A 26,194-nucleotide genomic window follows, 5' to 3' on the forward strand; every position below is an offset into this window, starting at 1 on the left:
TGAAAGGGGGGTTCATGGGGGCTGACAGGGGAGTGTGGTTGGACGGGGTTGAGGGGGCAGACAGAGGGTGGGGGTGGATGGGGTTGGGGGGGGGGTGCAGACAGGGGGCGGGTGCCCATGCACAGTGTGCTGTTGCCTAGTCTCCTGAATGGGGAGCGGACTTAGCAAGTGCTCACTATGTTAATCCCCTTGAACTGATGGGGTGGGGGGGGGGGGTTGGGGGGGGGAGGGTGAGGCTTCAGCAATGCTGCAGGTCCCTTACACACAAGTGTCTGTCTGCTCAGAAACAATCCCTGAGACAGAGAGAAGCAAGGCAGGCAGAACGAGTAAAAAGGAAACTTCAGAAAACTCTGAGTCCCAGAGGAGAGTCATTGATCAATTAACCGAATAATCAATTATCTAAACAAAATAGTGCACACCCATCTTCTTTGAATAATCGAGGTTCCTCTGTACATCACAGTGTCATTGCTTTCCTAAGCTTTGAATATTGATTGTGGTAACAGTCCCGTTCATTGATCAACTTGTGATAAAATCAAGAAAGCTATCTGAATATAGCTTCAGAACATTCTCCTCCACTTTATCTGATATTTACCTCTGATTCTCCAACCATATTTGAGCAGGACAACTGAGAACTCAACTAGTCTTCATGGCAATCAATGTTTGGTGTCTTTGTGGTCAAATTGCATTTTCAAAGAACGTTGTCTGTTCTGAAAGTTGTATTTCTAAACATCCTTTATTGTGGACGTTTGAATTTTATGTTTTACATCTTCCTATAATTATCCGTATCATTTTTTCAATATGTGTTTCTTTTTTTCTGGCATTCCTGAGGACTTTTGACATAGGCCCAGATTGTAACTTTCATCTTATCCTAGTAATAGCTGTATCAGCATGTTTTCTGATTACCTTTCCATTGCTTGAAGTTATACAGAGAGCAACTGTGCATGCGACGACAATCAGGCTTCCAATACATATCAGGGTTAACTGAACAATTCCGAGTGCTTTCATGGGTATTGTTAGAGAATTTCGGAACATCCTTGCAGTTTCATCATCAACAGTTCCTGTCTAGGATTAAAAATAAATTCAGAATCTTCTTAATGCATTGTACATTATAATATCGGCTTCTATCAGTAGACAGCAAGCAAAGTTGCAACTAAGTTCTATGGAGCTGTAGAATCCCTACAGTGTGGAAACAGGCCATTTGGCCCAACAAGTCCACACCGACCCTCCAAAGAGTAAGCCACCCAGACCCATTCCCCTATATTTACCTCTGACTAATGCACCTAACCTACACATCCCTGAACACTACGGGCAACCTAGCATGGCCAATTTAATTCTACAATTCTTTGAACACTGAAATGTGAGTTACTCAGACCACAAGTCATTCTCTTACATCATGGCTGATCTGCAACTTAACTCCATCAAAGCATACAAGCAAAAAAAGGTAGAGATCCTGGAAAATTATCAAAATAGAAAGAACAGTAAAAGATGCCAAGATGGGCTAGGAATAGAAAAAGAAACTTGCAAGTGGTATCAAAACGAACATGAAGAAATTTTCAACTACAGCAGATAAAGAGATTGTCAGTTGCTTTGTAAGCTGTTAAGTTATACTTTCAATGAAATTAAGGTAATGGCAGAACAAACTGAATAATTAGTTCACATCAATATTCACTATAGAAGAAGAGAACAACATATCAGACAACCAAAGTAAACTGATATGGAATCAAAGATTGAAACTCATTTAGGTTTATGTAAACAAAATAACAGAAATGAAAAAAAGGCACTGAAGAGTGACAGACCTCTGAAAACAGATGGTTTCCAGATACATAAGCCTGGGTTCAAGCTCCCCCTACTCCAGAAGTACATCATAATATCTCTGAACAGGTCGATTCGGAAATATCTGTCATTTTACTGAAAAATTTTTAATGCATTCAATGCACATTTTATTTTTCCAGTTGTGGTCTTTTTTCCATGTTGTTTCAACGTTTTTTTTTCAAGCCTCTTTCATTTACATACACATACATTAGGTCATTATACAGAAGAATATGTCAGGAAGTCCAGAAACCAGGAAAATAACCCTCACCTCCCCCAGTATTTTAAATCTTTTCCTCTTCCCCAACTGTATCCATAGCAATTTCACCTACTGATATGTACCCTTAGTACTACATCATCCTTTTTCCATAATAAGGTCACTAATAACCATCATATCACTCCACACTTAGAGAATTTCTGAACATCCCTGCAGTTTCATCATCAACAGTTCCTGTCTAGGATTAAAAATAAATTCAGAATCTTCTTAATGCATTGTACATTATAATATCGGCTTCTATCAGTAGACAGCAAGCAAAGTTGCAACTAAGTTCTGTGGAGCTGTAGAATCCCTACAGCGTGGAAATGACAGATATTTCCGAATCGACCTGTTCAGAGATATTATGATGTACTTCTGGAGTAGGGGGAGCTTGAACCCAGATGTACAGGCTTATGTATCTGGAAACCATCTGTTTTCAGAGCTCTGTTACTCTTCAGTGCCTTTTTTTTCATTTCTGTTATTTTGTTGACATAAATCTAGTTGAGTTTCAATCTTTGATTCCATATCAGTTTACTTTGGTTGTCTAATATGTTGTTCTCTTCTTAATGTACTTCACCCCCAACTAATCATCTCAAAGGCTTTAGGGCCATAATCTTCTCCGCCTCTTAAAGATGTAGGCATTAGTAAGACAATTTAGAAAATAGGTGATATCAGCATACATTAGATTTTCGATGTCCCGAGATAAAGGTCCAATTCTCTGACCAAGTTTTGAATGTCAACTCAAGAATCTCACTAACAAGTGGCAAGAGACATATTTGCATCCATTTCCATGGATTACCATTAGCTCATCATTACTACCGAGTTGATATACGGATTCCCATTCTTCCATAAACGAGAAACAAGATGGCGACAATTCCTGACATGAAAGTCAGAGCAAGTGACTCCATCAGGGACAGCAGTCACCAACATATCAGAGCACAATCCTGTGGCAGCGACTAACTGAATCCCTCGTCCATGGTGGTTGACGTTAGACACATTCCAGCCACGCCCCAATTTCATGGAATATCTCCAATCCACTTACAATACAGCATTTCAATTCAATGCTGCATTTCAGAAGGCACTGGCACTTTTCATTGCAATGCTGTTGCCAGGACACTGTATGCAGGTCCAGACACACAACTCATGGAACAGACAGAGCGCATCTCAGGGATCCTTGCCTGCTGACTTAGTACTCACTCACTTTGTGCCTAGTTGACTGCTCACGACCTTGAATTGGCTGTATGCTCTTTGGCCCCTCAGCCAGTGCTTGACAGGTAAACCGTGAGGGCGGGATTCGCTTATTGAGCTCAATGATGGGCCATGAATCATAATGAATGGGGATGGAGCAGGCTCACTGGGTCAAATGGCCTACTCCTGCTCCTACCTTCTATGCTTCCATGCTTAAAAGCACACAGCACTTCTTGTGTTTAACATATGCACGTGTATTCCAAGCTGAATGGTTAATGTTAATAGCATCAAGACAACAGGAATGGCAATAAATGCAACCAGATGACAAAAAAAAACATATGTCTAGTCACAATATTTAATTGATTATTTTCTTCTTCTAAGTTAATTGTGTTTTTGTTTTGTTAATTTACCATCATCTTTATTAGTTAATCTTCCCATTACCACATCTACAGTGCTGTATTTGTCTTGCACTCGCGAGTTTAAATTCTTCTACTTGCTTACATAATTTACTATTCTGTGGTATACTCTTACACGATTAAAACATGCTGTTTCCAAAGAATATTTTTTATATTTGACATTAAATGAAATTGTTAACTATTCTGGAGTTGAATCCACAATCAGATCAGCCATGATTTTACTGAATGACAGAGCAGGTCAGAGTGGTTTGTAATGGACCAGGCCAGACCCCCTCAGAACATTTCAATAAAAAAGCCGTACATCCTAACTTTGCTGATTGTTTTAAGCAGGTGTAAACTGGATATTCCCGGAGTGACGCAATTAGCCAACCATTTAGTTTTACACAAAATAGAATTTATTTGCAAGATGACCAAATGAAACACAAACAAAAGAGAACAGAATATGGAATAACTTAACCTATCTGAAAACCCAACAGATTATCCCAACTTAATGATGCTGTTCCAAATACTTGCAACAATTCCCATAAACACCCTTTGCCAAAATAAAAGGCGAAATCAAACACAGGATCTTACAGGAGAGGTTTCAGAGAGAGAGGAGGATCAGCATGGACCTGCTTCTTTGGGTCCAGCAGCTTTACAACTGACTGCTTGCTAAAAAACAAACCAAACCAAAACAGTGAAAAGCTGAGCTGGGAGACGGCCATGCCCCTTCCATTGTACAAGTGTTTTTTTTTAACTTAAAAGCCTTTTGCCTGAGTCATTTTCTGTTTGCTATCATCAAATTGGCTCTAAAATCCTTCAAACCTAGACCTCCCAGAATCTCTGAGTTTACCACCCCTCTGAAAAATAACCAGGGGCAACACAGCTTTGTTAAAGGAGCTGAATCATCATCGGTTAAATGGCTGCACTTGATTCATATGTTTGCATTTTGGAATGATTTAAATAAACTTGTTTATATTAGAGCTGAAACTGTGTTGCTGGAAAAGCGCAGCAGGTCAGGCAGCATCCAACGAGCAGGAGAATCGACGTTTTGAGCATAAGCCCTTCTTCAGGAATGGCTTCTTCAGGAATGATTCCTGAAGAACAGCTTATGCCCGAAACGCCAATTCTCCTGCTCCTTGGATGCTGCCTGACTTGCTGCGCTTTTCCAGCAACACATTTTCAGCTCTGATCTCTAGTCCTCACTTTCTCCTCTTGTTTATATTAGAGTACTGATTCTACGTATCACTAAGACCAGAAAATACAATAACAGCTTGCTCAGTAGAATTGATGTTTATGATTGTAAAGCTGCAATATAGAAATGTCCCCTTACCTCATTAAGCCAAGCAAGTGGAAAATATGTTGGCTTCGTGATATTCTTTAATATGCTACAAAGAAAAAATATTCTGTTTAAAAAAACATGCAACATCCCTTTTCAGTAACTATGAACTTGTCATTGAATTGAACAGTTTCCAATATAAATCAATACTTTTGTAGTGTGCCTGTGAAATGGTGTTTTATTTTAATATATCCCCCAATACAATGCTGGTCGAGTTATTGACTCTACCCTTCAGTTCCTCCAAAACTCTGTTCTATGTATCTTATCCCTTACATGGTTGCTTTTGCCCCCTATACCATATTCACAGTCCTACAGTGGTTATCAATGCTATAAAGTCTCAAATTTATCATCTTGTATTTAGATCACTCAACTCCACCTACTTTCTTTGCAACCTTCCTCAGCTTTACAAGACCCTGCCCAAACTTGTCTTTCCATTCCCTCTGACCTTTTATAGACTCTTCATCCCTTATTCCCACCACTGGCAGGAAGACTTTCAGCTCTGTCAGCCCCTCACATTGGAGTTCTGCCCATGCCAACTAACTTCTAAACAGCAGCCTAATTAAAAAAAAGGGTTTTGCAAAATATTTTTTCATTATTCATCCACTGGCTTTTTGTTTGAATTTCAGCCTCTGTGTAGCACCTTATGATGTTTTATGAATACAAGTTGATATTGCAGCTGTTGACTGATTGGAAATTGCTAAATGTTGCCTGATGCATTTTTGCCATAGGTTCTGGCTGCAAGTTTCATATCTTGTTTGCCATACTAATTTATCCTCTAAATACATTTCTAATACTACTACTTTTAGGATAATTACTTGTATATGTTTTGATAATGTAGACAAAAAAATCAAACGTACTTAATTTGGTTTGATGGTTTAAACATTAAGTTGATTTGTATTCGTTTAGCAACTCTCAAAGTAAATCCAGTGACCTGCAAAAAGAAAGAAATTGTAAAGATATAATTCAGAGAGAAATAAATTATAAAATATTGAAGAGTAAACAATGTGCATTAGATAAATAAATAATTTAATCCATTCAGTGACTGCATGGTCCTGAACAATATGTCTCAGAGTGAAATATGTATTTTACTGTTACAGTTTTCAAGTCCTATTAGTTGTTCTCTGAGGCTCTAGTCTTCAGCAGTCAAGTTTCCTGATTGCTAGAAAATAAGCTCATAAGTATTAAACATAAAACAGCAGTCGTGTTTGAGAGACAATAAGTGGCTCTATCTCTGTGTCGTGGCCCTTCTCCCAAACCACCTTTGTTAAAAAAAGAAGGTAGATTGAAAGTCGGATTTCATAGTTTAGAATTGTTAACTTCCCAATCCCTAACCCCGCTTTGTTCTCTATGAGGTGTTAATCGTTACTCCCATTTCCCCTATCCCTTACTATTCCACTTCATAAGCTTCACAAGTGCTGTTAATCCTTGATCACTTGAGTAAAACTCTGTTTGTCCTCGAGATCCATGGTTGCTGTAGGAAAATTACCATCCCTCAGGAGTTTCATTCTGTAAAGGCAAACTACACCTAATTATAAATTACAACTGCACATACTGAAACAAATATTTCATCAATCACAACCCATAAATTGTACAGTAGAGGTTACTAGGAAAGATTCTCCTTCTCAACCTCTCACCTCCCCTCAGGCAGGGTGACCCTTAGGTTAAACAACCACTAGTTATCTCTCTCATGAGAGAGCAGCCCTTTCTTCTGGTGAGATTATGGCAACTTTTACTTGGAAAAATATTAGTAAAATCCTCAACAGATGACAGTTTTGCAATGCTTTTGCGAGAGCTTTATTTAGTGCTAAATACTAGAAGGAGGATGTGGGATAAATTTACTGGCAGTGAAGATATCAGGAGAGGAAAACAGCTGAGCTCTGATATTCTTACAGTCATTTTCCAAGTCATTAATTATTTCTTGAGAGGACACAATGGCTCACTGTTTTCAATGGAAGTAATTGAAAATGCATTCAAATAATGATGAAGGAGGTAAAACGTTTTTACAAACTGAAATAATCACTTACAGGTTCCACGTCCAGAAAGGTTTGATGCTCTTCCTTATTGGGATTTATCCCATCAATTGCGTTCACGATTTGATCACTTGCGTATAGGAAGTGAGGGAGTGAAATATAAATCGGTTTGCCTGAAATTCAAACATACCATTATAATGCAGTTATGGGATACAGAATGGCGAAAGGAGTAACTCAGAGCATAGAATTTAGGTCATATTATAACATGTTTGTACATCAGCTAATTTTAAAGAAGGAAACTAATAAACCAATGAAAGCTGGGCAGTGGTCCAACAGAAAAGTAAACAGTTTGCATTTTAAATGACTGAACAAAAGATCAGAAAAAGCATAAAAGTGAGAATGGCCATTTTAGCCTATCCAAACCATTGTTCTTCCAGACCAAGTCCCATCTCTTTTGTTGTTATTTTTTCCAAATTAAATCCCTCACCCATCCCATGTTTTGTTACATTATTTATTGTATCAATGCAATTTTTGTCATACTTTCCTCACTTGGTCCATCTCCTCCTCAACATCTCTACAAACGGTTCTTCTGTACACCATAGTTGCATTCTTGTGCAACCCCATGTTATAGCATTGGCACTGTAATCATGTCAAAGCCAACATGTTTTAAAAATTTATGCTATAGAAAAAGCATCCCCAATTCGTCAATCACATTACAGCGAAGTTGTGTTGGCGAAACACGCGTTTTAACAGAATGACCTGTATCTTGATTTCTGGGGATAGGTTCTCAATTCATAACTACTCAAAGTCTAATAGGATCCACAGTTATTATGATTACATTTCCTCCCAATCTGCTTCCTATTTTGATTATGTTCCATTCTCCCAGTTTCTCCACCTTTGTCACATTTGCTTTCAAGATGTCACCTTCCTCACCAGTGCTTCTGATATGTGGACTTTATTATACAGTATCCTCAATGTCCTTTCCTCCCTTGACCATGACCCACAGCACATACCATCTCCACCACACACTCTTCCTTTTGCTTGTCTTTGTCCTTATTTAAAATAATACATTAGATCTATAATGCGTTCCAGTCAGGACAAAGTGTCATCAATAAGTATTATCTCTGCTTCTGCTTCTATAGCTGCAGCCTGATCATTCTTGACAATTTATATATTTGTGTTCCAGCATCCACAATAATTTGCTTTTGCCTTATTTAATGTACTTTGTATTTTTAACACTACAGTCCATTCTTCCAACCATACCTGGCTTCTTTCAATGAAATGGTGTTTTTGTTGACCAACCTGCTCAAGAACCATTTCATTATATGAGATTGATCTTCTGTTTCTGTTCCCTCAACAGATTCTACAACTGCTCACAGAAACAGAACTGTCCACTGAACTGAAATGCAGATCGCAAATAATCAAAGTTTGCTGATATTTTGATCACATGAACTTGCATCCAAGGAAACAGAAAAGCCTTAAGCTAATCCAACTATAAGAAATGCTTTTGAACCATTTATTTCTCAGATTGGACCTTTTTTAGCACAGTAGCAGACATGTTCAGTAGACAACTTGATAATGTTTGTGGAGAACTGGAGAAATATTGTTAATATGTGGTATGTGGCAGGTAGCTAAAATGTAGTGTGGTAGTTTCATTGTTTGATCTGGGAAAACAAAATAGACTATTACATCTGGCACATTTTCTTTAAATCAACCAATTCCACTATATCCATAGTTGAAGGAAAGACTTTATCAACTACTGAAATTCATTGTAAAATCCCCTTGATATCTGATGGCAAAATTCCAACTGGAAAGTCACATGAAAAAAGAAACAAGCTAAGTTAATGATTCATAATTATTTTCAAACAGAATTGCTATAGCCTGGCAAATGTTTCACTGGTATTGCTTACACCTACTCACAGCCTGTAGCACTTACTCTCTTTGCAAACACTAATACCAAGAATTCCTCCAAAGGTACAATTTTCTGAAACGCTCATATCTTTGCAGTAGCAGTGATTGTCAGGATTCTCAACAGAAGATGCAAGAGCTTGAGGAGGAACAACAAAGCGATGAACAGGAATATTCTTCAGAATTTGCTTCTGTTCATATTCTGCAAAGATGGATCTGTGTGGAGAAGAATCAATAAATTGTTTATCCATTACAACCAATGGCTGGGATTGTGCTCTTAGAAGTCGCAGATTCCTTCCTTTAGAACATAGAACATTGCAGCGCAGTACAGGCCCTTCAGCCCGTGATGTTGTACCAACCTGTTAAACCAATCTGAAGCCTATCTATCACATACCATTCCATTTTCATCCATATGCTTATCCATTGACCATTTAAATGCACTTAATGTTGGTGAGTCTACTACTGTTGCAGGCAGGGCGTTCCACACCCCTACTACTCTCTGAGTAAAGAAACTATCTCTGACATCCATCCTACAACTATCACCCCTCAATTTAAAGCTACGTCCTCTCATGCTAACCATCACTATCCGAGGAAAAAGGCTCTCACTGTCCACCCTACCTAACCCTCTGATTATCTTATATGTCTCAATTATGTCACCTCTCAGCCTTCTTCTCTCTAATGAAAACAGCCTCAAGTTCCTCAGCCTGTCCTCATAAGATCTGCCCTCCATACCAGGCAACATCCTAGCAACTCGCCCTTGAACACTTTCCAAAATTTCCACATCCTTCCTATAATGTGGTGACTAGAACTGTGTGCAATACTCCCAGCATGGGCACACCAGAGTTTTGTACAGCTGCAACATGACCTCATGACTCCAAAACTTAATCCCTCGACCAATAAATGTTAACACACTGTATGCCTTCTTAACAACCCTATCAACCTGGGTGGCAACTTTCACAGATCTATGTACATTGACACTGAGATGCCTGTGCTGATCTACACTGCCAAAAATCTTACCATTAGCCCACTACTGTTTATTCCTGTTGCTCCATCCAAAGTGAATCACCTCACGCTTTTCCACCTTAAACTCCATTTGCCACCTTTCAGCCAAGCTCTGCAGGTTAACTCTGTCCCTCTGTAATCTGCAACATCTTTCTGTACTGTCCACAACTCCACCAACCTTAGTGTCATCTGCAAATTTACTTTCCTATCCTTCTACACCCTCATCCAGGTCATTTATAAAAATGACAAACAATAGTGGACCCAAAACAGGTTCTTGCAGTACCAGGATGAACATTTCCCATCAACCACCACCCTCTTTCAGCTAGCCAATTTCTGATCCAAACCATTAAATAACCTTCAATCCCATGCCTCCATATTTTGTCCATATTTACTGTAGGAAACCTTATCAAACACCTTACTGAAATCCATATACACCACATCAACCGCTTTACCCTCATCCATCTGTTTGGTCACCTTCTCAAAGAACTCAATAAGGGTTGTCAGTTATAATCTACCCTTCACAAAATCATGTTCACTAGCCCTTATTCCTTTTCAGATTCCTTTTCATAAATCCTATTTCTTATAACCTTTCCCAACACTTTACCCACAACCAAACTAAAGCTTACTGGTCTATTATTAGGAGGGTGTCTCTACTCCCCTTCTTGAACAAGGGAACAACATTTGCTATCCTCCAGTCTTCTGGCACTATTCCTATAGAGGAGTGTGGTGCTAGAAAAGCACAGCAGGTCAGGCAGCATCCAAGGAGCAGGAGAATTGACATTTCGGGCATAAGCCCTTCATCAGGTGCTCATGCAGCACCACACACTTCAACTCAGATCTCCTGCATTTGCAGTCCTCACACTATTCCTGTAGACAATGACAACATACAAATCAAAGCCAAAGGCTCTGCAATCTCCTCCCTGGCTTCCCAGAGAATCCTAGGATAAATCCCATCTGACCCAGGGGACTTATCTATTTTCACACTGTCCAGAATTGCTAACACCTCCTTCTTGTGAACCTCAATCCCGTTTAGTCTAGTAGCCTGTATCTTAGTGTTCACCTTGACAATATTGTCTTTTTCCAATGTGAATAACAATGAAAAATATTAATTTAGCTTTTCTCCTATCTCCTTGGACTCCACGCACATCTTCACACTATTGTCTTTGATTGGCCCTAATCTTACTCTAGTCATTCTTTTATTCCTAATATACCTATAGAAAACTTCAGGGTTTTCCTTGATCCTATCTGCCAATGACTTGTCATGTCCTCTCCTGGCTCTTCTTAATTCTCTATTTAGGTCTTTCCTGGCCAGCTTCTAACTCTCCAATGCCCTAATTGAGCCTTCACGTCTATCCTAACATAAGCCTTCTTCTTCCTTTTGACATGAGTAAACCACGGCTCCCTCGCTCAACCACTTCCTGCCTGCCTGACAGGAACATTCTTGTCAAGGACATGCAGTAGCCGTTCCTTAAATAAGCTCCACATTTCAACTGTGCCCATCCCCTGCAGTTTCCTTCCCCAGCCTATGCATCCTAAATCTTGCCTAATCGCATCATAATTGCCTTTTCCCTATAACTCTTGCCCTGTGATATATACCTATCCTTTTCCATCACTAAAGTATACATAACTGAATTGTGGTTATGATCACCAAAGTGCTCACCTACCTCCAAATCTACGACCTGGCCAGGTTCATTACCCATTACCAAATCCAATGTGGCCTTGCCCCTTGTTGCCCTGTCTACATATTGTGTCAGGAAACCCTCCTGCACACATTGGACAAAAACTGGCCCATCTTGAACTATAGTGTTTCCAATTAATATTTGCAAAGTTAAAGACCCTATAACGACTACCCTGTTACTCTGACTCCTGTCCAGAATCATCTTTGCAATCCCTTCCTCTCCAAAGTGGAACTATTTGGAGGCCTATAGAAAACTCTCAGCAGGGTGACCCCTCCTTTCCTGTTTCTAACCTCACCCCGTACTACCTCTCAAACTTCCTTGACCCTCTTTTACCATCTTCTCTGTTCTTACTGAAACATTTAAATCCTGGAACCTGCAACAACCTGTCCCTGCTCTAACCATGTCTCCAAAATGGCCACAACATCAAAGTCCCAGGTACAACCCATGATGTAAGTTCACCCACCTTATTCTGGATGCTCCTGGTGTTGAAGTAGACACACTTCAAACCAACTTCCTGCTTGCCGGTGCACTCTTGCGATCTTGAAACCATATTTCTGACCTCGCTACTCTCAAGCTCCTGGACACTGGAACTACAATTTTGGTTCCTATCCCCCTGCTGAATTAATTTAAACCCTTCCAAAGAGCATTAGCAAATTTTCCCCCCAGGATATTGGTACCCCTCTGGTTCAGGCATAGACCATACTGTTTGTAGAGGTTGCACCTACCCCAGAATGAGCCTCAATTATCCAGGTATCCAAAACCCTCCCTTCAGCACCATCCTTGTAGCCACATGTTCAACTTCTCTCTCTTCATTTTCCTTGCCTTGCTAGCACATAGCATGGGCAATAAATCAGAGATAACAACTCTGTTCACTTTGGCTCCAAACTTCCACCCTAGCTCCCAAAATTTCTGCCTTAAATCCCCATCCCTTTTCCTACCAACGTTATTGGTGCCTAGTGGACCACGACTTGGGGCTGCTCCCCCTCCCCTTCAAGGATCCTGAAAACACAATCTGAGACATCACAAACCCTGGCACCTGGGAGGTAACACACATGAGTCTCTTTCATTCCCACAGAACCTCCTATCTGTCCCTCTAATTATGGAGGTCCCCAATGACTAATGTTCTGCTCCTTTCTCCCCTTCCCTTCTAAGCAACAGGGACAGACACTGCGCCAGAGACCTGTACCCCATGGTTTACCCCGTCAAGTCGTCTCCCCCAACAGCATCCAAAACGGTATACTTGCTATTGAGGGGAACAGCCACAGGGGATTCCTGCACTGCCTGATGGTTCCCTTTCCATCCCTTGAATGTAACACATCTACTTTTTCTTATACCTGAGGCATGACTACCTCCCTGTAACTCCTCCCAATAATGCCCTCCACCTCCTAAACGATCCAAAGTACATCCAGATCCAGCTCCAGCTCCAGTTCCCTAACGCAGTTTTTGAGGAGCTGGAGTTGGGTGCACTTCCCACAAATGCAGTCAGCAGGAACACTGGTGATGACCCTTACCTCCCACATTCTGCAGGAGGAACATTCAACTGCCCTAACTGCCATCCCACTATTCTAAATTCCCAAAGAAGACTATTGAAAAATAAAGAGTAAAACAAAAACTTGTTACCTTACCAATCCATCACACAGAACCTTTGTTTTGGTTAGAGGAGCAGGATGGGTGGGAGATACTACCTAAGTAGTGTTTTGGGTAACATAACCACCCAAATATATTACTTCACTCACTCAGCAGTCTCATGCCCACTCCTGCTCAGTGTGCGCTCCGCCTATTCACAAGGTAAGTTTATAAAGCTGTCACTTACCTTCTTGGCAGCTTCTCTCCCTTTCTCCTCGCAGCTCTCAAGAAATGGAGGCCTGACTCTTGAGGTAAGTCCCTTTCTATATCTGTCTGTTCAATACATATCTAAGCATTAAATGTGTAAGCACGATGGTCTAAATGTATATGAACAGCAAGTGGAGTGTCCTATACAAGCTTTATGTATATTTTCATTGGTACATTACCTACAAATATCAGATGAGAAAAAGTATAATTTCTTCTTATCATGAACAAATGGTGGAAAAGAGCTTGCATCTGTCAAAAAAAAAATGTTTTTATGAAAAGTGGTGGTCAATGAGTGCCCAGTAAAATATTAGGTCAATTGTGAGCATCATAATATTTGTGGGCAATTTGTAGATACTGTGAACAGTAATTGTGATTTTCTATACTCAAGCACTCACAGGCATAAAATGGATCTTAATTTGTCATTGGAAATCAAACATAAATGATAATGTTGATATTATACGTTAGTTTGTTATGAGAAACAGAATTGCCACCTCATCTAAAATTAATAGCACAGGCCTTTTTGATTCTAACTGTGGTAGAATGTAAGTGATCCACGTTGCTGGATTGGCATTTTCCACACTTCACATGCCTTTGATTCCTAAATATTAATAAGATGGATGGATCTGAGCAGATCAAAGAACAGATATCTTGATCTGTATTTCTTCAAGTTTTCAGTGTTGTCTTTTTGAGACAGTTTGGATAATGGTAGTTTTAATGGTAGCTTTACCTGTGCCATTGATCATATCACAGTATGAATCATTCCAGAAAGTCAGTTTTCTGAAAAAAAAGGATAGTTATGATTCAGATTGCAGTGAAATCAAATTGGTTAGTTAAAAGATAAAAGATAATAAAAGGCTGTAGATTACAACAAAACTGCCAATCAATAGTAAGGTGATGATTTTCATATGTCCATTTTGTGATTGACAACTCTGATTAAATGTGCACTCTGACCACTTAATCTGCACAGTAAATCCATAATTAAGGCGTGCATGCAACTTGCACTGAACAATAACTTTGTGTATTAGCTAACTCCTGGACTTCAGTTACTAGTGGTGTACTGCAAGGATCTGTTTTGAGGACACTGCTGTTTGTCATTTTATAAATAACTGAGGGTGTAGAGGTATGGGTTAGTAAATTCGCAGATGACACTATGGTCATTACAGTTGTGGACAGTGCGTAAGGATGTTGCAGGTAACAGAGGGACATAGTTAAGCTGCAGAGCTGGGCTGAGAAGTGACAAATGGAGTTTAATGCAGAAAAGTGTGAGGTGAATCACTTTGGAAGGAGCGACAGGAGTAAAGAGTACTGGGCTGATGATAAGATTCTTGGCAGTGTAGATAAGCAGAGAGATCTCATTGTTCATGTACATAAATCCCTGAAAGTTGCCGCCCAGGTTGATAGGGTTGTTAAGAAGGCTTACGGTGTGTTACCTTTTATTGGTAGAGGGATTTGGAGCCATGAGGTCATGCTGCAGCTGTACAAAACCCTGGTGCGGCCGCACTTGGAGTATTGCGCACAGTTCTGGTCACCACATTAGAGGAAGAATGTGGAAGCTTTGGAAAGTGCTCAGAGGAGATTTACTAGGATGTTGCCTTATGAGGTCTATGCTGTACACCGCCTTGACTGTATGACCTATCTAAAGGAAATGTCAATATCACTTGTCAAAGGGAGCTGTCCAAGCAGTTAAAAATCCTAAATTTTTGGAACAAATGCCTAGAGTGTTTAAGTAAATGATTGCTTCCTATTTCACTCTGCCTGTTGACATATACTTGACAGGGTGGCATGGTGGCTCAGTGGTTAGCACTGCTGTCTCACAGCGCCAGAGACCCATATTCAATTTCACCCTTAACTGACCATCTATGTGGAGTTTGCACATTGTACCCCTGCCTGCATGGATTTCCTTCAGGTGCTCCAGTTTCCTCCCAAAGTTCAAAGATGTGCAAGTTAGGTGGATTGGCCATGTTAAATTGTCCCATAGTAACCAAGAATGTGCAGGCTAGGTGGATTAGCCATAGGAAAGGCAGGGATAGAGTTGGGGAATGGGTCTGGGTGGAATGCTCTTCGGAGGGTTGGTGTAAACTTGATGGGCTGAATGGCTTTTTTCCAACTTATAGGGATTCTTCGATGGGTTTTCATCACCCATTCATGTCATATGACTGATTTCACAACTATTCATTATCGCAGTGGAGTGTCTACTTTTTCAGGTTTTACTGCCAGCTCTGAGACATTATTCAGTTTTTGAAGCATGACTATAAATTCCAATGTTGATTGTTATCTGGATTACGCACTTGCATTAAATGTTTATTGTAAATGTAGTAACTTTTTTAAGTCTATTGAAGTATTTCATTTAATAACATAAAGTCTATATGAAATATGTATTATCCGTGGAACTTTATTTTATAAGAGTTTGTTTATTTTCATTTCAGCATTGGTCCTGAGGTCCATAACAGATATTGGGAGAGTTGGCATGTTAGGTGTAGGGAAAATGGGTCATGGGTAATGGGTAATGGGTAATGGGTAATTCCTGCTTCTTAGCTACATATGGGCTACATAGAACCATGGGTGCTGGGTACAAGGGCATGGATTAGCATGGGAGCTATAAAGGGACATGTGGGGTTGGGTATTATTAAGAGGTTGACAAGGATGATATAAAGACCAATGAGGGTTGGGACAGTGGTAAAGGTTGACACACAGAGTTTCAGCTGAAAATGTGTTGCTGGAAAAGCACAGCAGGTCAGGCAGCATCCAAGAAGCAGGAGAATCAACGTTTCGGGCATGAGCCCTTCTTCAGGAGTTTGAGCAGACATGGGCAGTGGGTACATGGCATAAGGAGGCATGCAGAATGTATGAGAAATTTGGTGGAGTGTAAGGAGTGAGGGCTGGATGGCTGCTCTACATTTTAATTCTTTTCCTCAATGTACATGGCAGGTACATTGTGACTCAGCCAACGTTGTCTATCTTATAAGTTGCAGGCAAGGATGCCCTGAGGCATGGTGCATTGGGGAAACCGAGCAAAGGCTATAGCAACTGATGAATAGCCACCGGACAACAATCAACAGACAGGAGTGTTCCCTCCCAGTTGGGGAACACTTCAGCAGCCCATGACATTCGACCTCAGACCTTCGGGTGACCATCCTCCAAGGCAGACTTCGGGACAGGCAGCAGCGAAATGTGGCCAAGCAGAGGCTGATAGCTAAGTTCGGTACCCATAGAGAGGGCCTCAACTGGGACCTTGGGTTCATGTCACACTACAGGTGACCACCATTGCACTACAAACACACACAGACACTCCTACACACACATACACACGGACACACATAAACACAGACACGCACACACACCCTTACAGACACACACACTCCCACAATCACACATGCATCCTCTCAGAGACTTAGACTACTCTACACTCACGCACACACATATACACTCTCTCACAGACACTCACAATCCCCCACCCCAGACACACACACACTCCTACAAACACACACACTCCCACACTTGCACATACACCCACTCACAGACTTAAGACATTCTACACACACATACGCGCTCTCTCACACTCACAACCCTCCAACCCGGTCAGACACACACACACACACACAAATGTACACATATACATATACTTTTGTGGGGTGAATTTGGACTTGCAGAGTTACATTGTACTTTGCTCAAAAACTACATGAATTCATGTAAGACACTGTCATCTCACTTTTTAGATTACAATCAATCTAAACATTATGGCACAGACAGAGAACACAGGAGGCTAATACCTTCAACATATTGTCTAGCTAACACCAATTGTTACGGTTAACTTGAGAATGCAACTTGTAAAAAAAGGTTTCGTGATTTACACATGAAAGAAGTGAAACTATCATGGCATTCAAACAGATGAAAGACTCAAAAAACAATCATGGTATTTTTCAATGTATAATTTCAGTTACATCATACTGTAAACTTTTGCTATAAATTCTGTCTTACAATTGTGTTCTCCACAACCACCTGATGAAGGAGTGACGCTCCGAAGGCTAGTGTGCTTCCAATTAAACCTATTGGACTATAACCTGGTGTTGTGTGATTTTTAACTTTCTTCAATAGAGTATCAGTATGCAGAGGCACGTCTTCCACAAACCTCTGCACACGGATTCCTCTGCTCTCAATCCACGCTCCTGACACCAGATTGCGGCGAACCTGGAATAACATTCCAATTTTTGGGTCATTTTCTCCTAGGTTGGTTTTATAAGATTATGAAATATCCCTAATGTGACTCACAAGTGAAAATGCAGGCATTCGTTTTCAGTGAATACACTGTTTTAACATTTAAACTTTCAATGAAAATCATAGAAGGATAAAGTACTTCTTGTTACAAACAGTCCATTTTTGTAAAATACTTTCTGGAAATGTTGCATTCTCGAAGCCATTAAGAAGCAATTTACTTTATTTTTAAATGTGCTTTGAGAATACATGAAAAGATTACTCATTTTACACTTACTTCTTGTTCATCCAGCGGTCAATGATTGCAACTTTGCGAATGTCATCTTTTCCCGTGTACACGTTATAAATTCCATCTGATGTTCCATTGTACTAGAGGGACAGACAAGCCCAAGGTATTAACCCTATTGCATAATAATAAATTGCAGCAATAATCCTAGAGATACAAACAACTGTCAGAGAAAAGCAATTTAAAACCAGATGACCAGCAAGCCTGAATTTTCTGATAATGTCTGGGCTGATCCAGAACTTTCCTCAGAAATGTAGGAAATAAGAACAGGAGCAGGTCACTGTGGTTCTCAAATCTGCTCCACCATTCAACGAAATCATAGCTGATCTTCTGTCTTGATGTTATTTGTTCCATATTACTGCTTGATAGCTTTAGAAAGCTACCATTATACTCAAGGGCTGGGTCTGTACAGCCCTCTTAGAATCATACAGCACAGAGACGGACCTTTCGGTTTAACCAGTCCATGCCGAACTTAATGCAAAAGATTTATAATGTTCACCACCTTTGAGTGAAAAAAATCTAAATTGCCTAACCCTTATTATGTGGCTGGGCCCTTTCGTTCTCAAACACTCCACAACCAGGAGAAATGTTCTGCCCGCATTGACCCTGGTGAATCCTATAAGAATTTTGTATGCTATTTACATTCATAACCCAGAAATTTGGGGCATCAAAAATATTTCCTGACATATTGTTGTTGACTTGCTGTAGTGTCTAATGATTATTGATCTGTACTTGATTGTGTTGATCTGTTCATTAATCTATGCAATTGTGCTTGATTGCTTATGCCTCTGGGTGCAGCTGGTGACTGACTCCACACACAGTGTCCCTGGAAAGTCATAGAGATTCCTTCAAAGGCTGCATGTGTGAAAACCCCATAAGTTCTAAGATGTTTTTAAATTCTTAAAATAAACTGTTTGGATTTAGAACCAGATCCATGTCGACATTGTTCTGCAATAAATGTGTTAACTAAGATGTACAGTAACTTGGCAAATACATAAATGAAGAGAATACACAGCATTCATGTAGTGGGTGGGCTGGGAAGGGCAACATAACATAACAAATATGAGGAAGAATGCATCATGCCAGGGCCCTCTGAACCTGTTTCAACATTCAATACAAGGCCTCACCTCCAATTTCCTGCCCAACTTCCCATATACCTAGTTTCTTTAATTGATCCTTAAGAAATCTATCCACCTTGGTCTTGTGTATACTTACAAAGAAATAATCATGACCATCACAACTCTTTAGGATACAGAATTTCATATTTTCTCAAGTTTGAATGAAGAGGAGGTGATTGCCTAGTGGTGTTATTACTGGACTGTTAATTCAGAGATCCAGGTAATATTCTGGGGACCTGGGTTCAAATCCTGCCATGGCAGGTAGTGGTTTTTAGATTAAATGAAAATCTGGAATTAGGAGTCTAATAAAGAGCATGAAACCATTGTAGATTGTCAGTAAAAAAAAACCCATCTGGTTTGCTAATGTTCTTCAGGGAAGGAAACTTATATCCTTACCTGGTCTGGCCTTTAAGTGACTCCCAGACTGATAACAATGTGGTTGCCCTCTAGGCAATTAGGGATGGGCAAGAATTGCTGGCCTAGCCAATGATGCCCTCATCTTTGGATGAATAAAAGATATTCTCCACATCTCATTCCCAAATGACTTACCTCTTCACCTCAAACTATGCAATTGTGTTCTTAGATTCCACAATCAGGGAAGCGATCTTTCTGTGTCTATCTTGTTAAATTTTGTTTCAGAGTAAGTATAGGTCTAGTTCACTCAGTCTCTCATCATAGGATACCATTCTCACCCTAGGATCTGATCCGTGAATCTTTGCTGTATTACTTCAGAAACAGGTTTATCCATTCTTGAGGATGGAAGTCAAAATAAATCCAGTATTCCAGTTGTGACTTTACAAAAGTCCTTCACAATTGGAATAAGGCTTCCTCATTCTGTATTCCAAACCATGGCATTAATGGCCAACAATCATTTGACTACCTAATAACTTGCTGCAGTTGCAAGCTAACTTGTTGTGCTGTTTGTACAAGTCCAACAAATTTCTCTTAACATCAACATGTAGAAATTTAACACATTTTGCAAAAAAAATCTATTTCTATGCTTGCTACTAAAATGTATAACCTCTCAGTGAACTCCATCTGTAAGTACATCATTGGTAATAGTTATCCTGCCCATACCTCTTTATAGCCTCTTTATGTCTTAAAGCCTGCACTGCTATCTGGTTTCGGATTGGCAGCAAACTTAGGATCATTCCTCTCCATCTCTGTGTCTCAATATTTTCTAACCAACCCATTCAGAGATCTTATTATTCACCTCTGGAACAGGTGGGACTTGAACCTAATCCTCATGGCTCAGAGGTAGGGACACTACCACTATGCCACAACTGCCCCATGTCTGTGCCTAAGTCTTCACTCCAGATTTTAAATAGCAGAAGCCTTGGTGCTGAGTCTAGCAGCACTTCAATAATTACAGTCTGTCAACTTGAAGATGCACCATTTGGTGCATTTTGTTTCTGGTTACAAACCCTATGCATAATGTATTACCCCAACTCCAAGAGGCCTTATTTTGTGTTCAAATCAGTGATCCATAATCAATGGCATGGGACTTTAAAGAACAAATATGTGACAACTGCACTGGGCAAAGCAGAAAACTGTATAATAAATAAACTTTATTACAAGAAAATAAACTTCATATTCAGCTAGTTTAGCTGGCTTCACTACAGCAATAGATGTTACAGTAATTTCTACCCACTTTTCCCCTTTGTTCTCTTCCAACAACACTTCCATTTTGTGCCCCATCCATTGAGTTTGATGAAAATCAAAATGAGGTAGAAAAAGACTTACATATTCTCAAAGTAATGTTAGATAAATGTTCTGCCTTTTTCTCAGTAGTGAGCTTTGCCTGTCTAGATTGTTCCAAGTGATTTTCAGAATAGTATTTAAATTAGCCAAAAACGTCATTTTTTTATGACATGGTGATTTTCTGAGCACTGAGGCAAGATCACTGCGAACATCAAAGCTAAAGGATAATACTTCAGTACTTACTGGGTAAAATATACCAGTCATCGTGTCTTTGAAATGTACCAGTTTCAGTATTGGATCTTCATATCCCCAAAGTAATTCAGCCACTGTTCTATTCTGGAACAAAGAGGCCTTTGCCTTTTTCAAGAACATATTGATGAAACCATGAATTTGCTCAGGAAGAAGAGATTGTAGAGCCTGCGAAAAATAGAAATATTTTAGCGCTCAGAACTCCAATCCACAGAATTGATATTATACTTACAGTTCTATTTACTCTCATCCATCAAATACCATTACAGTGCTTTAGAAAGAAAGAAGGAAACTATCTGGTATTTGTCACCCACTTTTTCTGTCTTCTGATCTAGTCTGTAAAAGTTTCCATGTCACAGGATGTTTCCTTCACCAGTTAATTCTTTTACTTCATCAATTTTCCTTTTTTATTTCTGGGATCTGACTCTGATCTTTGTCCCCATTTGAAACTTGATGAGACTGCTTGCCTCGCATTGCCCGTGATCTTTGCACACAAGCCCGGTGGCTCACCCTTTGTATGTAGTTGAACACACAAATTGTCAACTATTTGTACAATTCTATTACTCTTTGGATTAAGAAAAAGCTTGTCTATCCTTCTTGTTCTTATTTTCATCACTTTGATTTTTAGAATTTATTCGGAGCAATTATATCAATTCCTAATGTCACGGAGGAAGACCTCAACCTTAGAATAATTAAGGACAAATCAAATTTTAATTCCAAAAGGTGTTTTTTTTTAAAATAAAAGAGGATTACTAATGCCATACAAATGACTGTTGATATAAATTCAGTGAGTGCCTGGAGATACACACACACACTGGAATAACATACCTTCAGGCGTCAAAGAAGCTTCAATGGAAGAAAATAATTATAAATTAACTGTAACTCCTTTCATTATCACAGACTGTGAAAATTATATTTTTAAAAGTATTAGCAAACTGGGTGAAACACACATTTCAGAATAGATTCACTATAGTATGGAAATACGCCCTTCGGCCCAACAAGTCCACATCAACCCTCCAAAGAGTAACCCATCCCCCGACCCGATATTTACCTCTAATTAATGCACCTAACACTATGGGCAATTTAGCATGGCCTCACCTGCACATCTTTGAATTGTGGGAGGAAACCCAGCAGTAACAGGGAGAAAGTACAAACTCCACACTCACCTGAGGCGGGAATCAAACCTGGGTCCCTGGCACTGTGAGGCAGCAGTGCTAACCACTAAGCCACCACACCACCCTAATTGCACTTGCTCCTTTCGACAGGGACAAGAGTTAAAACTGAGCTTCAAACTGCTTGGTACGTGTTAGTGATCTATTATTCCAGATCAAATAAACAAACATGCTGTGAAGGTCACAGCTTTGAGAATATCCTCTAAATACCCTTGCAATACAAGCAAAGAAAGGGAAAAGACACTTTCTCCCTCCATGCTGAAAGCTAGTGAGCCACTACGCCAGTCAAAAGGAAACGCAACAAAAGACTTTCAACGAACATCACAACCTAAGAATCCTGAATCCTCAGAAGAGTATAAAGGAAGGAGTATACTTAAGAGGGAAATCAGGAGGGCAAAATGGGAACATGAGATAGCTTTGGCAAATAGAATTAAGGAAAATCCAAAGAGTTTTTACAAATACATTAAGGACAAAACGGTAAGTAGGGAGAGAATAGGGCCCCTCAAAGATCAGCGAGGTGGCCTTTGTGTGGAGCCGCGGAAAATGGGGGTGGATGCTAAATGAGTATTTTGCATCAGTATTTACTGTGAAAAAGGATATGGAAGATATAGACTGTAGGGAAGTAGATGGTGACATCTTGCAAAATGTCCAGATTACAGAGGAGGAAGTGCTGGATGTCTTGAAACGGTTAAAGGTGGATAAATCCCCAGGACCTGATCAGGTATACCCGAGAACTCTGTGGGAAGCTAGAGAAGTGATTGCTGGGCCTCTTGCTGAGATATTCGTATCATCGATAGTCACAGGTGAGGTGCCGGAAAACTGGAGGTTGGCGAACGTGGTGCCACTGTTTAAGAAAGGAGGTAAGGACAAGCCAGGGAACTATAGACCAGTGAGCCTGACGTCGGTGGTGAGCAAGCTGTTGGAGGGAATCCTGAGGGACAGGATGTACATGTATTTGGAAAGGCAACGACTGATTATGGATAGTCAACATGGCTTTGTGCATGGGAAATCATGTCTCACAAACTTGATTGAGATTTTGAAGAGGTAACAAAAAGGATTGATGGGGGCAGAGCAGAAAATGTGGTCTATATGGATTTCAGTAAGGCGCTCGACATTGGAGATTGATTAGCAAGGTTAGATCTTATGGAATACAGGAACAACTAGCCATTTGGATACAGAACTGGCTCAAAGGTAGAAGACAGAGGGTGGTGGTGGAGGGTTGTTTTTCAGACTGGAGGCCTGTGACCAGTGGAGTACCACAAGGATCAGTGCTGGGTCCTCTACTTGTCATTTACATAAATGATTTGGATGCAAGCATAAGAGGTACAGTTAGTAAGTTTGCAGATGACACCAAAATTGGAGGTGCAGTGGACAGCGAAGAGGGTTACCTCAGATTACAACAGGATCTTGACCAGAATGGGCCAATGGACTGAGAAGTGGCAGATGGAGTTTAATTCAATAAATGTAAGGTGCTGCATTTTGGGAAAGCAAATCTTAGCAGGACTTATACACTTATTAGTAAGGTACCAGGGAGTGTTGCTGAACAAAGAGACCTTGGAGTGCAGGTTAATAGCTCCTTGAAAGTGGAGTCGCAGGTAGATAGGATAGTGAAGAAGGTGTTTGGTATGCTTTCTTTTATTGGTCAGAATATTGAGTAGAAGAGTTGGGAGGTTATGTTGCGGCTGTACAGGATATTGGTTAGGCCACTGTTGGAATATTGAGTGCATTTCTGGTCTCCTTCCTATCAGAAAGATGTTGTGAAACTTGAAAGGGTTCAGAAAAGATTTACAAGGATGTTGCCAGGGTTGGAGGATTTGAGCTATAGGGAGAGGCTGAACAGACAGGGGCTGTTTTCCCTGGAACATCGGAGGCTGAGGGGTGATCTTATAGAGGTTTACAAAATTGTGAGGGGCATGTATAGCGTAAATAGGCAAAGTTAAAAATCACACAACACCAGGTTATAGTCCGACAGGTTTAATTGGAAGCACACTAGCTTTCGGAGCAACGCTCCTTCATCAGGTGATTGTGGAAGGCTCGATCATAACACAGAATTTATAGCAAAAATTTGCAGTGTGATGTAACTGAAATTATACATTGAAGAATTGATTGTCTGTTAAGCCTTTCATCTGTTAGAATACAGTGATAGTTTCACTTCTTTCATGTGTAAATCACAAAACCCTTTTTTTTAAAGTTGCATTCTCAGGTTAGCTGTTAATAATGGTGATAGCTAGACAATATGTTGAAGGTGTTAGCCCCCTGTGTTCTCTGTCTATGACCTGATGTTTTAAAACAGAGTTTTACATAAATTCATGCAGTTTTTGAGCTCAGAGTTCTACATGAATGTATGTAGTTTTTGAGCAAAGTGCAATGTAACTCTGCAAGTACAAAAAAATTCACCACACAAAATATATGTGTGCATATGGGTCTTTGTCTGTGTGTGTGTGTCTGTCTGTCTGGGGTGGGGGTTGTGAGTGTGAGAAAGTGTGTGTGTGTGTGTGTAGTGAGTGCAGAGTGTCTTAAGTCTGTGAGGGGGTGCATGCGTGGGAGCGTGTGTGTCTATAAGGGTGTGTGGGTGTCTGTGTGTGCGTCTGTGTGTACCTGTGTCCGTGTGAGTGTGTGTGTGTGTGTGTGTGTAGGAATATGTGTGTGTGTGTGTGTGTGTGTGTGTGTAGTGCAATGGTGGTCACCTGTAATGTGACATGAACCCAAGAACCCAGTTGAGGCCCTCCCTATGGGTACCGAACTTAGCTATCAGCCTCTGCTCGGCCACTTTCCTCTGCTGCCTGTCCCGAAGTCCATCTTGGAGGATGGTCACCCGAAGGTCCAAGGCTGAATGTCCTGGACCACTAAAGTGTTCCCCAACTGGGAGGGAACCCTCCTGTCTGTTGATTGTTGTGCGGTGCACAGAGGATGGTACGTGTATGGAATGAGCTGCCAGAGGAAGTGGTGGAGACTGGTACAATTGCAACATTTAAAAGGCATTTGGATAGGTATATGAATAGGAAGGGTTTGTAGGGATATGGGCTGGGTGTTGGCTGGTGGGACTAGATTGGGGTGAGATATCTGGTCGGTATGGACGGGTTGGACCAAAGGATCTGTTTCCGTGCTGTACATCTCTATGATTCTATGACTCTAATTGCTTGACTGTCAATGATCCATTAACTGCTCATCCAAGTGACCCAGAAACTGAATTGTATATCCTCTTGTTTTTGGATTCAGTTCTGATTTCTTCTCGCATTTTGTAACTAATAAACTAATTCTTTCATTTACTCTAATAGGTCTGGTTAAATTGACTCCTTTTGAAACATAAACTCATTTGGCGTGAGAGAAAAGTATTCACAAAGGAGGGAAAATTAACCTTGGTGCGACCAGCTGAAGGGGAGAGGGTAAATAAAAAACAGGGCTCAGTTCATCTTTGCTCACACAGGAGCTTGACAAATTAGGGTATTCTGACTGCAACTGTAATAACTTGGGGAAACCATGCCTGGGAATTGGTCATAACACTAGCCAAGTCTTGAAAATTTTAAGTGATCATCTTAAGTTTTTCTTTTTAAAGGAAGGGAGTAATTTTGACTTCATCATCAAGTGTAAAGCAGACAATATCGATTCAACTACATGTTATGCCTTCCTCACAGTATTAATTTCTACTGATTTTCTTCAACCACTTCAATTCCTAGTGACAAAATTAGAAGCTTGGAGTTATTTTTCCAGTTCCAGTTGCCTGCCGCTTCAACACACCACCCTGTTCCCTGGCCAACATCTCTGTCTCAGGCTTGCTGCAGTGCTCCAGCGAAGTTCAGTGCAAGCTGGGAAAACAACACCTCATTTTCTACTTGGGAACCCTGCAGCCTTCTGGACTCAAAATAGAGTTCAACAATTTTAAGGCTGAATACCTGCTTCCCTCTCCTTATCCAAACCTCCACACACCAGGGCTTGTCATCACATGGGCTGCTACCACAAACAACCCATTGTCAGCCACTAATTGTCCCCATTAGACGCTATTCATTCTCCCAGGCTGACCTTTCCCCATTTCTTTTTCTAGCAAACTGTTTTCCTCTCCCCATCACTTCTCAAGCA

At 40.4% G+C, this 26,194-nt stretch overlaps 1 protein-coding gene across 2 annotated transcripts in view; it reads right to left on the reverse strand.

Annotated features, from left to right (window-relative positions):
• The window catches only part of cd36 (CD36 molecule (CD36 blood group)), a 39,002-nt gene that overhangs the window by 3,057 nt on the left and 9,751 nt on the right, over positions 1 to 26,194 (reverse strand). Inside the window, exons 4-12 of one of the 2 annotated variants that reach the window (XM_072562627.1) lie at positions 20,940 to 21,113; positions 17,869 to 17,960; positions 14,107 to 14,156; positions 13,559 to 13,628; positions 8,894 to 9,081; positions 7,012 to 7,130; positions 5,845 to 5,918; positions 4,982 to 5,036; positions 904 to 1,062 (exon numbers count right to left, since the gene is read on the reverse strand). In XM_072562627.1, coding sequence (XP_072418728.1) covers positions 904 to 1,062; positions 4,982 to 5,036; positions 5,845 to 5,918; positions 7,012 to 7,130; positions 8,894 to 9,081; positions 13,559 to 13,628; positions 14,107 to 14,156; positions 17,869 to 17,960; positions 20,940 to 21,113 — 981 coding nt within the window. Of the gene's footprint in view, positions 1 to 416; positions 1,063 to 4,981; positions 5,037 to 5,844; positions 5,919 to 7,011; positions 7,131 to 8,893; positions 9,082 to 13,558; positions 13,629 to 14,106; positions 14,157 to 17,868; positions 17,961 to 20,939; positions 21,114 to 26,194 lie in introns of those variants that run through there. The other variant, XM_072562626.1, reaches the window with a different exon arrangement.

This window comes from Chiloscyllium punctatum, chromosome 44, assembly GCF_047496795.1.
Source record: "Chiloscyllium punctatum isolate Juve2018m chromosome 44, sChiPun1.3, whole genome shotgun sequence".
NCBI lineage: Eukaryota > Metazoa > Chordata > Chondrichthyes > Orectolobiformes > Hemiscylliidae > Chiloscyllium > Chiloscyllium punctatum.